General features: G+C 37.2%; 1 protein-coding gene across 1 annotated transcript; it reads left to right on the forward strand.

Annotated features, from left to right (window-relative positions):
- Window positions 1-222: 222 nt before the first annotated feature.
- On the forward strand, window positions 223-13,349 carry LMBRD1 (LMBR1 domain containing 1). Its single transcript, XM_010167097.2, has 7 exons — window positions 223-330; window positions 375-500; window positions 2,960-3,112; window positions 9,555-9,619; window positions 10,389-10,491; window positions 11,803-11,907; window positions 13,158-13,349. Exons 1-7 carry the CDS (start codon window positions 223-225, stop codon window positions 13,347-13,349), a joined length of 852 nt encoding a protein of 283 aa, XP_010165399.2.
- The last annotated feature ends 248 nt before the right edge of the window (window positions 13,350-13,597 follow it).

Here is a 13,597-nt window from a genome sequence, read left to right on the forward strand (position 1 = left end):
CACAATGTTTTGATTATGATCTAAAATGGGAAAATTAAGGTTTTGGGAAGCTAAACAACTTAACAAAAACCCCAAAGGCTAACTTGTTAAATCGTCAGTTGGCTATGCTTATATGAAATTTTAACATATGCTATTGTCTGTGATTGAGATGTTTGAGTACTGTTGGAATAATGTGGGACACTGGAATCTGCATAGCATGTTTGTTATGTTTTGCTCAAAAAAATGAAAAGATTTGATTGCCTTAGTAACCGTGTGTGGAAGGAGGAAGAGGAGAAAACCATCAGTGATACCTTAAGGCTGCTGTATGTTTTAGCTCTATCAGATGAAAATGTATGTTAGAAAATTTGAGTATGTATGTTTCTTTTTTTATTTAGGCTTATGGTATGTCAGCTTTGCCTCTGAACCTGATTAAGGGAACTACCAGTGCAGCTTATGAACGTTTAGAGAACACTGAAGATATTGAAGAAGTGGAGCAACATTTATTAAGGATTAAATCAAAGGTATGGTCTTTACTGTTTGTACTTTCTTGATGATTTTTTTTTTTGCTTGCTTACTAGTTGATGGTCATTTTGTAGAGAGTGTTTGTTCGAGAAAGAATAGCAAGTCAGAAGTGACTAGCTTGCTGTTATTTGTAACCAATGTGGTCACTTCTATAGAAGATATCAAGTTTTCTTTATCAGTCCTGCAGCAGTAGTTATTTCTGCATAGCTAATAATGATGCTGATAAGCTAACTCAAACTACTCCAATCTTGCTTGGATATGTGGAAGAGATACTTTGTAAAAGTTAAGAATATTCTCACTTAGTCTTCTACCAGATATGGCATCCAATTTGTTGATACTTGGTGTAGTAGTCAACACTGGATACTTGTCACGTGGAGCTGTCATGAGTGAGATTCATCAAACTATTAATCATCTTTATGAATAAATAGCAGCCCTAGATATTCTTGCTTCCCAGTTAATGTACCTTGCTGTTATAAGTCATTTCTTTATGAAAAGCATACATATGGAAATCTCTTCTGAATCCTAAACATTCCTAGGATGTTAACTTACAAACCCATGATGGTTCTACAGCTCCCTGAAACGCTATGCCTAATACAAGCAGGACACAACTGAATAGCACAAGGTTAAGGAGGATAAGATTCTCCTTTACTTAAAATATGCTAGGGATAATATCTCACCCTTTTTCCAACCCATTTCAGGTAATGGTTTGACCAGTGTTTTCACAGCCCTCAGTGAGGGGAGGGGGCATTAAGATGCATCATGTTCATCCTGGCAGTCTATCTGTGCTGTTGTATGCTCTGTGATAGCAGTGTTGAAACAGTTTTGACAGTCTTACTTTAATACACAGTGTGGGCACCTTCAATGTTCTAGAAATCTTGTTGCATAATCAAACCTGAAAAGTACTCTCCTCCAGTTTAAATTGTAAAGTTTTGGTTTTGTACAGAGTAGTACTGCAGCAAAGTGGTTTGTATTACTGAAATCAATAGAAGAAAAATGAGAAATCCCTGAAAAATAGAGCATTGCTTATTGCAGAAGACTATGTCAGATTATGAGAGTTTTCAAGCAACTGGTTGTGTTGTTTGATCTAGCTAACAAATAGGATCAAAAAGTAGAAAGTCTAAGTTATGTCTATATTTTAACGTGACCATTCGTATAAACTAATTTTCCTTTGTTTATGGAGTATGGCTAGGATTCTGATTCAGTGTATAATTGAAATCTTAGTTCTTCAGTCACATTTGCATGGTCATGAAGAAAGTGTTACTGAGGGTAATGTACAGTGAAGTATGAAAGTATGCTATTTAGTCTAATGGGAAGATTCAGTACGTAGTATGGTCTTCTGCTATTAGTACACCTATTAGATTTATTTCATTAGTCTTAAATCATCAAAGCTTGGACTTGCAGCTTGGGAGCTTGGAGTGTTTTCAAAAAGTCTTTTTCAAGTCACTGGGGTGCTATACAGAGTATGGAGAATATATGCTCCTGTTAAAAGTACGTTGTGATCTCCAGTTTGTTACACGTGCCTAGAATGTGGTTTTAGTCTTGTAAACTTTTTGAGAAATGTATCTGAAATAAACTTGCTTTAAATTCACTTAGTGTGAAGTGTTTCACTATTTGCAGGAAGGCTCTTTTAAAATAAGACAAAAAAAAAAAGAATAGGAAACTTCAAAATTAAAAATATATAGTGGCAGGTGTACTAAAACTATAAGAATTTTTTTTAATCTAAGGTTCAGTGTTATACAGTAGCATCAGTGTTAGAAACAATTTTGATTCAGTTACAATGCCTACTTTGTTGCTTGCTTTTGCTTATTAGTGTATAACTGAGATTTAAAGATGTGTTACTCAATTTACAACAGGGTGCAATGGTGCCTGCTTAGTATTTAGAGGCTCAGTACCTTCTTAATTGTTTGATTATGTTTTCTGGTGCACTCAACTAATTCTTGAGGTAATGGTGCCTGTTTGGATTTCTGTAAGGTTAATTCTTAGAGCAGCAGGTCATCTTATACTTACAAGAGCAAGAAACATAGCTGAGTATCTGTAGTGGAATGCTGTAAAGAAAATACAGATGCCAAGCTTAATATATTGGCTTAGTCATGGAATTTGATTAGAAGGGACCTCTGAATATCATCAGATTCTACCCTCTACACAAAGCAAGGACCCCTTTCAGGTTAGATCAAGCTATTCAGATCACATCTGGGCATTTTAAGCATTCTAGCCATGGAGACTGCACACCCTGTGGAAAATTTGACCATACTCATTGTGAAGAGTGTTGTTCTGTCACCTAATGGGAATTCCCTTTCTTGCAGCTTGTAACTTCTGCATTTTGTTGTCTTACTATGCATAGAAACAGTGTGAATCATATACTACTAAATCTTCAGAGTTGTAACTCATTAAACTATATGTCAAGTCTATTTCCTTGATTCAATGTCCCTTGATCTCTTGCACTGTTTTTGGTAACCAGTGTAGAGATGGTCGACCTCTGTCATCAAGGGATAGACGGACTGTACAACAACTAGAAGAGAGACTAAGGACACTTCGAAGAAGAGAGAGGCATCTGGAGTCTATTGAGAAAAGCTGGTGGACAAAGTTCTGTGAAGCTATCAGACCTCTAAAGGTAAAAAATTTTCTGGATTTTTTTTTTTTTGAGACTTAAATTGGAATGACTTCCAGCTTTCTTCTTCCCATATAAACCATAGGTCCAGTTTATCAGTTATCATCCTGAATATCAACTGCTTAGTTATTATGCTATGCAATAACAGCCCTATAGCAAGCTGTGTTTGAGCACTTAGAAAACCTTTTACTTTGCCTAAAATATGACTAAGATTAAAAAGGAGAAAGTTCTAACTGATCTACTCTAGTGCCACTGTCATAGAAAATCTCCATATATCATCTTTTCTCAGGCATGTGAAAAAGAGAAGAGAAAGAATTCCGTAGCTGTTAGGTAGCTTACTTTAATCTAAATTAAATGTAGCCAGCAGAAGTGAGAGATACTTTGAGAATATATGTATTTGGAATGAGCATCTTTCCAAGAATTACTTAATCAATAATAAGCTAGCTACATATTGATACTTAGCCAGTGCAAAGGAAACTGTTACTGGGGTAAAGCTTTGATCTTGGTCTCTTTTTGATCTTAGGACTTTAATTTTAGTAGATACCTTGTTCTAAAAACCAGTACTTTTATAGAACAGTATTGCTATATAAAGTATTTTTTGCCAACTAGATGTAGGAAGAAATTTTAGCATTATTTTAACCCGTAGCCTGCACTTTGAAAAGCTGAGGGGATGGGGGCTATAAGCAATTTCCTCTATCATTGCTACTGTTAATGCTGAGTACCAATGGAAAGGGGCTGAAATCGCAGTTGAACAAAAGCTTTTGGTATAAAATTCTTACAAGAGTTATCTTCCTGTGATACATTGAAAATCTAGACTTAGCCCTTTGATTTAAAGGACAAATGTCTCGAACTATTCACTTTAACAGTTTGGATGCTGCCTTGGATTCCAAATAGCTTATGTAGTTTTCTTAACTTTTCACATTAACCTTAACTTTGATAAATGCATTGGCTGTATCTCTTGTTTTAGGACTTTAATAGTTCATTGTCTTCTCATAGGCTAGTGTACAATGTGATCGGTTACTTACAGATTATCGTGGTCAGGATGGTGTTCCAATGTCTCTTTGTTCTTGTGGTTTGAATGCTTTTTCTTTCCTCTCAGTAACTGTGTCAGTCACTGTGAACTGTTGACTTGAGAATGCCAGACTAAAGGGAAGTTGCAGGTGGATAGTATTTCCTGACAGATTTTCACTTAGAATAGGGTTGTGCTGTGAAGCATGTTACTTGTTGACTTTGACTTTTCCTTAAACAGTCCTGTGAAGGTGATAATGTACATCACTTAATTAATAACATCTTAACTCTTACAGGACTGTTTTACTGTTACTTTAATAACATTTGAGTTGTCTACCCATTTATAACTTGTCAATTGTTCAGTTAGTGGCTTTCATGAAAAGAAGAAAATCTTTTACTGTCCAAGTGTAATACTTCTGATCAATGTAGAAGTGCAGAATGTATCTTGGAGCTTTGCTTGTTGCTTTTACAACACTTTTATCTTTATCACAACTTCTACATTACTGTTCAAGAATGTGTGGAGAAGAGTAAATTTTGAGAATGCTTGTTTTACTCAAAGCTAAATCAAAATCAAAGATGAAGCTGTTAATTTTTCAATTTAGTCAAGAGCAACACACCTGGAAGATCCCAAGGAAATGAGTAATGGTCAGCATGGGGTTGTCAAGTAATGTCAAAACTAGTCTAATTTCTTTCTACAAAATGTAACCTTTCCTATAGATAGAAAATCTACTGCTTCTCCTTTCTTAATTATGGTTTCTCACACTTTCGTCTGATACTCTCAGCAGCAATAGAGATGTGGTATACCCTAGGGATAGGCATAAGAACTGTTTGGGGGGGGGGGAAAACCCCAGACCTCCAGAGCAAATAGTTGTTTGCTCAATATATGAACAAGACTATAGGTTGTGCAACATGGAAGCCTACTCAACAACTGTAAGTTTGGAGTACTGCATTGTTTTTTAGTGGGGTACTCCAAAACAATTATGAACCAACTGAAGAAATGCCTAAGGGGGGTAATATAAGAAAATGAAGTGCTCCATTTTGAAGATTGAGACTGATGTGAACAGAGCATGCTCATGTGGCTTAGCTTAAGCAGGGAGTTAAAGGCATTGGTATCAGTCCAAGTACAGGAAAGGTACTATAGAGAACAGTGTACTCTTGATAAATAGAGAGTGGTACACTTGAACTCTAGCAAGGGAGAGTTAAACTGTTCTCCTGTCTAATCTTAAGGATAATGAGGACTTTGTATAGATGCATCAGTCTCTCCACCTGTTCCTGAAGGCCTTCAGAGAAGCATAGGTACAGTTAATGCTGTCTTGAGGATAGAGGGCTAGGGTAATTTTGGGGGGTTTTTTGTTTTTGTTTTTTAAAGGGCTTTTGATTTCTTTCTTTCCTCCTCTCACCCTACTTCTCTGGAGAGACCTGAAAGAGAGGAAACTGTAGGCAATTGCTTAGATAACTCTGGTGACAGTGTTAGCTAGTGCAAACTGTAGTAGTCTAGTTGCCTCAAAGAGGTGGTGTGGCTATACTGACAGGCTTTCTTCCTGTGTTCACAGCTGCATCTTCTGCATCAGGGAAATTGGCAGCATGACAAGCAAGAGATGTTAATATTTCATGTCCTAAGTTTACATAGCGATAACTTCAAGTGTTTTTCTTCATTTAACAATCATTTTTAACCAGGTTACCTGAATCTTCCTGGAAAGTAGGCCATGTTATGTGATAGCACAGTGGGTTGAATTTGCTGGCTGCCAAATGCCCACCTAGCTGCTCTCTTGTTCCCCATCAACAGAATGGGGGAGGAAATAAGATGGAGAAAAATGTGTGGGTTCTGATCAGGCAATCACTTACCAGTTACTGTCATGGTCAGAACCGAGTTGAGGAAAATTGACAGTTAAAATTGGTTTGAATGGTAAAAAACAAAGACAGTTTAAAATAGCTTGTTGCCTTCCACTATTTCCCAGGCTCAACTTCACTCCTTTAGTTCTGACTCTGGAGTGGCACAGTGGGAATGGGGAATAGGGAGTTGCCATCAGTTCATAACACCTCTGCTCCTGCTTCTTCCTCACACTTCTGTCCATATTCCAGGGCAGATCTACTCCATGGGCTGTGGTTCCTGTCAGAAGAACCTTTTTCAGCATGTGGGATCTCTGTAGACTGCAACTTCCTTCAGAAAATACCCACTTGTTCTGGTGTGTGGCTCTTCAGAGGCTGAATGTGGTTATCTGCTCCAGCATGGATGGGCCTCTTAATGGGCTAGAGAAAGATGTCTGCTCCATTGCCTAGAGCAGCACATCTTCATTCTTAGTGCTTGGTGCCTACAAGGCTGTTTCTCACTCTTTCCTCTTGCTCCTCTCTACTGTCTGATATTTTCCCCTTTCTTAGATATGTTTTCCTAGAGGGGCCACCTCCTTGGCTGACGGGCTCAACTTTGACCAGCAATGGGTCAGTTTGAGCCAGCTGGAAATGGCAGTGTCCAGCACGGGGCAGCCTCCCGTCTCTCCTCAGAGAGGACAACCCTATACCCCCCACTGCTACCAAAACCTTGCCATGTAAACCCAACACAAATAGTAAGTGTTTCCCATGAGGAATCCAGCTTTGCTTCTTGGTCAGTGTAACTCTTCAATAATGTGCCACCAGTTTTCTTTACTCTGTTAATGGATACCAGCCCTGAGAAGATGACCGCTACTTTAAATTTTTGTGTTGTTTCAATGTTGGTTCAAAGTCATGGAATAGCTGTCCTAAGCAGATTCACAGTTTTGGTTTTTGTTGGTGCATGAGTACCACTGTAGGAACAATTGGGCAGGTGAGTATTCTTTTAGCTTTTTGGAGGAGCAAATATTAACAATTTTTAGAAGTTAATTTTGAGGCTTTTTAAGGCAGTACCATGTAAATTTGTGGATCATGTGGTCATTCCTTCTCAGAATAATTTAAGTTCTGTATTCCATTACTATCTTAGTAACACTTTGGAATTATCCATAAATTAAACAGTTTAGCTTGACTGAGATCTGGGAGCAGGGATAGGAGGCAAAGAGCTCTCTGAATAACTCAAACAAGGATGATGCAGGGGTCAAGAGAATGTTTAGGAAGTTGAAGGGAGGAGCCAGGGAAAAATGATGCAGCAGAACATGAATAATGTCAGAAAAGATTTACCAGCTTGTGACTTATTATTAGGTATTATTTGAACTTACTGTTTTTGTAATATCTGCAGTCTTGTATAAAAGCATAGTTCACAGCTTTTTTGGTGGTTACTTGTATGCATACTAGCTTGTAGACACCCAAGCAGACACTTAGAGGTCATGTAGATGCAAGGCAGCAGCTCTGAAACCTGTCTTTATCAAATGATTTGAGTACAGGTGGGTATGGGGTCTGTGCTTTGTAGCTGAGGGATATGAGGAAATGACCTGGCAACAGAGCAGTTCAAACTGACTGTAGTGGAGGTAACAGAGCTTGAACTGTGGTTTCATTGAGGTGCTGCTTTCAGAAGAGCTAGGGAGTAGGAAAGAAGATTTTTTTGCACTGAAATTTAGACTTCTCTTAATATGGATATAGGGCTGCCTTTTCTTTTTTTGTAATGACCTTACTAAATTCCTTTGTGTTGTATTCATGTTCTCAGGGTCTTGGATTCGTTCTCATTTATGTTGTGACACAAAGCAAAATTCTATTTAAATTTTCATGGTTAAGTGTATCTAGAATCTTTGAAGATACTCTAGTTGGTTTAAAGCCAGTAAACAGCAGTACAGTAGTGTTCCAATAAGACTGTAGATGACAGATTTGTCCTTTACGATAGGTGACAAAAATCAACTGTGAGTATATAGCTCCTGCTGCAGCATTTTTCTAGCCTATTTTAGGCTTGATGTGAGGGGAAAGGAAGGGAAGTACTTTTTTTCTTACTCAGATACCAAGTGATACCCAACTGGAGGCATGCTTTTAATTTAAACCATGTTGATACCGCTTGATAAGGCTCAGACAGGCTCTGTAAATTGTAAGCTCAGCTACTAGTCTGAGTGTTGGCATTCTCTTAATTGTTGGCCAAGTGCTACTTAATAGACTAGAAATGAGGTGTCAATTGGTATGTAATCAGTTGAGGTAGGATGAGAATCTAGGTTAGAACACAAGGATAACTTCTGTGAAAGGCCTAAGTCAACTGATGCGCTGAAATCGTGCAAGTGTAGGTTGATGTTAATTGCAAATCACTTATGGTTCAATAGTCCTAATAGCAGGTGAGCTATACAGGGTGAGCTAAGGAAGAACAAAGGTCTTTATTATTAGCCTTTTCAGTCTCATATTTAATGGGACTGGAGTTGAGGTTAAAATGGGAAAAGGAGTGCTTTTTCAACCACTTATCTACTTTTAAGAGTGTTATGCATCTCTTCAGAAGACAGACATATTCTGAAGGAGATATTGGGTACCTGTCTACTGACCATAGTTCCTTTAGAACCTTCTCCAGAAGAGAGGCCTTTTTCTGGTGGTTGTGATGTGGTTGTAGTAATCTCCTCTTGTTTTAATCACTTGTGGATAGATGGTGTTTTAGAATAATAGTATTTAAGTAGCACTTAGTTAGATTTTTTTGTGAAACTGGAGTATTTTTCCTACTACCTTAATATTTATAAGCATTTTTTCCCAGTCCATTCTCAAGTTGTCACATAATTTCAAAGATAAATTTCTAGGTGACAAACCTTTGTGTCAAAATACTTTGAAAATCTGTCCTTTCTGTAACTTGGACCTGGAAAATGGCTTTGAAATACTTGATATTGATGAGTAACTGAGAGGACTTGCAGGCAGAAGCAAGAAAAAAAGTGGACCTGGTATTTGGGCCTGCTTACTTGAGTTTTATATCATTCCATCCAAATGATTTGGTCATTGAGTGTTTCTGAGTAGTGCTACAGAAGGGGGCTCTCACTCAGGAAAGGAGAGATGTTCCTTGTAAGCTCTGCACAGGTTGCCTCCTATTGAAAGGTGAGCACACAGATATGACCAAGAGAAACAAACTCTAATTTCCCTTAATTAAGCCCATTCGCATGTATATAGCTAAGGTTTTCCATTTAATATAGCAAGTACAGGTTGTGCATTCTGCTCAATGCTGTGTTCATTGAATATAACATCTCATCTATGTTCTTTTGACTTAATGGCTAGACTTTTGAATTGCCCTGTAGCATGGGATGAACTTTAATGGTTGGTTCTGAGCTTAGTGTGTCCACCAGGTGAAGAGGTGGTTCTTATCTTAGGTTATCAACTTTTAAAATGCTTGACATAAACCCTGTTTAACAGAATACATATTTTATTAGCACTTCTCTCCAGTGTTTACCAAAAAGTTACTGTTTCAAGTGTGTGTGAGCTCTGAGGTGGTCCAAGATCTTTAGTCCTTTATTGAAATAACTTTTCACTTCCTGGATCAACTGCTAGCACTTTCAGTTAAATTGTAATAAATCTTTACTTCTAGATTGTGTGGGGAGTATTCTTCATCATTGTGGCGCTGCTCTTCACTGTTTCTCTGTTCTTGTCAAAGTAAGTACATTTCAGCATTTTTCTTAACCACTTAAACTACATAGTTTCTGCTCTAACATCAAAATCAGAGGTGGTTTGCTTCAAGAGTCAGCCCACTTTTCTATGCTACATTTCTGTAACTAGAGCTGTATTTCTCATTGTAATAGTACATATTGAAGATGAACAAAATGTGCTAAGATAGATTCAAAAAAGGACATGGTTCAGCTTGATTGACTGGGTGCTGCTGAAAACAGTTCTGATTTAGCAGAGAAATTAAGCATATATGCTAAGGAACTTTAATTCAGACTACAGAAGCATTCTGATTGCTTGGATGAATTTTAACACATGTAGGTACTTCTTGGGCTGGGTAACAGGTCCTTAAATTGTTGCAGTAAATGACACGTGTAATCCGTTATGATGTGCATTAAGTTGTCATTGTTTCATAGCATTGAAAGCAATATAGGCAGCCACAAATCTGGTGGATTTTGGTGCAGATTGACACTAACTAGAGGTCTTAAATGTTGTCATTTTTAATTTTTTAGCCTGGGCAAATAAACTGTATGATCCAAACTAGGAAAAAGCTAAAATTAGCAAGAAGATGCATAAATCAATATACCTTTTCATAGCACAAGTGCAGTGACTGTGGTAAAACAAAGTGTGTATCTCTATAGATACAGAAAAGCTGCCAGTCTCTGGGCTTAGTCCAGCTTTTTTATGAGCTACACTTTTAAATTAAAGACAAAGCAGTGGAGAACCATAGTACTTACCCACTTTTTCTTAATTACTGTAGTCTGGACAAAGCTCTGCATTCAGCTGGCTTCGACTCAGGATTTATAATTTTAGGAACTAATCTGACCAATCCATTGAATATGCTGTTACCTGTTCTTCAAACAGTAAGTAAAAAAAATGATGATATGCATATGGAAAGATGCTAAGCAGACACTGGAACAGGTTGCCCAAGGAAGTTGTAGATGCCCCCTCCCTGGAAGTGTTGAAGGCTAGGCTGGATGAGGCTTTGAGCAACCTGGTCTAGTGGAAGGTGTCCCTGCTGATGGCAGGGGGGTTGGAACTGGAGGAGCTTTAAGGTCCCTTCCAACCCAAACCATTCTATGATTCTAATCTCTGTTTTCTAGTAAGCTGTCAAAAGGCAAACTATACTTCTCCTCAAGTAATTCATTAAAACAAAATTGTCTGGATGTGTGTTATGTAAAAGCAAAGCAACTTCCTTGTTAACAATCTTTTAGTTATTAGATACTGACATGAAAATCTGGGGGTGGGTGGAAGCCAGTTGCTAGATGAAGGTGGTGCTCAAAACTAACTTTCATCTGGTGATAACATAGTGGCAATGAAGAATGCCATCACTTGTAGTTACCATGCACAGAATAAAAGCAACTTTCTGCCATGCCCTACCTGTATTCTAGTTGCTTGTGTACTTGATAGTTTATTCCCTTTAAGTGAAGTAAATGCACTTTTTCACTTTTTAATGTTTACTGCAACTTGAGAGACGTATTATGTTCTGTAATGCATAGTAATGCATTAGTCTTTGAAACAAACTCTACGTAAGAACAAACATTTAACTTTGGTAGGATTGAAAGGCAACAAGGCCATGTATTAATTTGTGATCCATCATGAGTAAGCTATGAAAAAGAAAAGCCTTAATGTAACCTAGTGCTTTACTTTTTCCCCTAGTTGAGTTCTTTCCACTTTCTTGGTATAATGGGTTGGCACAATGCATTACTTCTCCATGGTTTCTAAAACTATTGTACACCTAAGCTTGAAGTTTACTGAGAAGTGTTCAGCAGCATTGTTCTCTCAAGCTGTTGTTAATGTGAATATAAAAACCAAGTTTTGCATGCAAATGTGTTCAGAAATATTCACAAATAGAATGTCTATACAGTCCTAAAATGTGCTCTCGGAATGGAATTAAGTATTTCTTGGTCCAAAAATGTGTAACAGTTCAAAACTAAGGCAAGTTTTCAATGAAGAAAAGTATTCAGATGCTTTCCTAAACTGATTGTACAAGCTCTATTAGCAGCAGGCTATATTAGCTGTTTTTGGAGCCAACTGTGTGAAACCTTTAAATGGAAGCACTCTTACTACCTCAGATGCTATAGCTAGAAATTACATATTTAAGGGGGAGAAGAGCTTGTGTTCTAATTTGAACATTTTCTTGTCTTTAACTGCTTGTGTTCTTCTTGTTTTAGGTTTTTCCACTTGATTATATTCTTATTACAACTATTGTTATGTACTTTATCTTCACTTCAATGGCAGGGATTCGAAATATGGGTATATGGTTCTTCTGGATAAGGGTAAATATAACTTAAGAGTTTAGTTATAATACTCAATAAGATGTTTAACAAATATGTGATATTGAATACATTTAATAAATATTCATTATTTATATGCTACCTCATAAACACTGGATGTTGTAAATAGCATTGTCTGTATGTCTAATGAGTGTTAGAAGCCTATTGTACAGTTTTTACAGCTTTTGAAAGGTGTTCTGTTTTTCTAAATTATCAGATTAAAACTGATATTCTAGTTTGATAAGCAATACTATCAGCGGACTCTTTTAATCAATGGCACTTTAGCTTCTGACTTTTCCAAGTTAAAGCAATATGATTCTGATATACTGGAAGTACTAGTGAATTTTGTGGTCAAAATCTGAAATGTGCATGCAGTTGGTAGTACCTGACTTCCTTTTTTTATGTGGTAAGCAAGTTTATCTAGCTTGATAAGAGATAAAACAGTACAGTGATGCTATAGCGTATCTAAATATGATGCAAATAATATATTACTGTATTTGAAAAAGCAGCTTTATATCTAACAGTATGCCATTCATGCCTATTATGCTTGGTTAAATGTTTACAGGCTTCTGTGCCTACTTTCCCCTTAATATTGTCACCCTTTTATATGGTGACACTCCAAAATTGTGAACAGTGACCCTGAGTCCTTGCAAATAAGTTGAGATTGGCTGTTGCTTTTGGTCTTCCATCATGTACCTCTCAGCTGCCAGCTTCTTTACCCTAATATGGTACTCAGGTTGAGCCTTTGCAGATTACAGAATAGAGTGGCATCTACAGAGTAACAGTGAGGATTATGTTCCCTGCTGTGTGAAGTGGAAAAGATGCCACCCTGTGGTGTGCAAGTCTTCTCAGAGCATCTCTCATAACTCATCCTCTGTTTCTAGATCTGATTAGAGGTGGTGTTAGATGACACCTCACCTTGACCAAGGACACAATATTCTTTGGCAAACCAAGGCATGGTTTGTTATCAGTGATAGGCAACAGCATTTAAATCTTGCTACTAACTACTGGTTTATAACTGTTCTGGATCATTAATATAAAAAAATAGTTAATTTGGTTAAATAGTTATGCTTGAAATTCAGGCAAATACACCTGAAAACTTGCTTTGACTTGCTGGGATGAAGTTGGCAGAGGATAATTTTAGCAGCCTCCCACTTCTGTCAATGTAGTTGAAGCTGTTACTTGAATTTAAAAGGATTTTAAATGTCTTCAGGGGGAAAAAAAAATCTTATTTGTATGTTTTCTGTTTTCAGCTTTATAAAATCAGACGAGGGAAAACTCGACCTCAAGCACTCTTGTTTCTCTGTATGATACTGCTGTTGATCGTTCTTCATACAAGTTACATGATCTACAGTCTTGCCCCTCAGTATGTAATGTATGGAAGCCAAAAATACCTGGTACAGGTGAGATGTAATACTACTTTTGGTTTTGGCCTTCTGTATTAAAAATGTGCTATTTGCAGTGACTTTTAAAGCCAGGCCTGCTCTGTTCTGAAGACTCTTTTGTAGCCAGTTTTTTTAACTACTAGTAGATTTCTTGATAATACATAAGCCAGAAACTGGTTGTACTATATATAACACAACTTAATTCCTAGATCATCTTCAGACAGTATAAAAGTGTGAATATTGCTTTATTTCTTTTGATATGACAGCTGCTAGCTTCCATTAGATTTGGTACTGGTATACTTAAGTTG

The sequence above is a fragment of the Antrostomus carolinensis genome, unplaced genomic scaffold (assembly GCF_000700745.2).
Source record: "Antrostomus carolinensis isolate BGI_N321 unplaced genomic scaffold, ASM70074v2 scaffold8244, whole genome shotgun sequence".
In the NCBI taxonomy this organism is placed as follows: Eukaryota; Metazoa; Chordata; class Aves; order Caprimulgiformes; family Caprimulgidae; genus Antrostomus; species Antrostomus carolinensis.

What these genes read in the sequence shown, in the direction of transcription:
- LMBRD1 (XM_010167097.2), top strand. Translation starts at nt 223, where the DNA reads ATGAAAAGATTTGATTGCCTTAGTAACCGTGTGTGGAAGGAGGAAGAG. An exon ending in TATTAAGGATTAAATCAAAG is followed by an intron (nt 501 to 2,959) that starts GTATGGTCTTTA and finishes TTTGGTAACCAG; the next exon opens with TGTAGAGATGGTCGACCTCT. An exon ending in GTTTCTCTGTTCTTGTCAAA is followed by an intron (nt 9,620 to 10,388) that starts GTAAGTACATTT and finishes TAATTACTGTAG; the next exon opens with TCTGGACAAAGCTCTGCATT.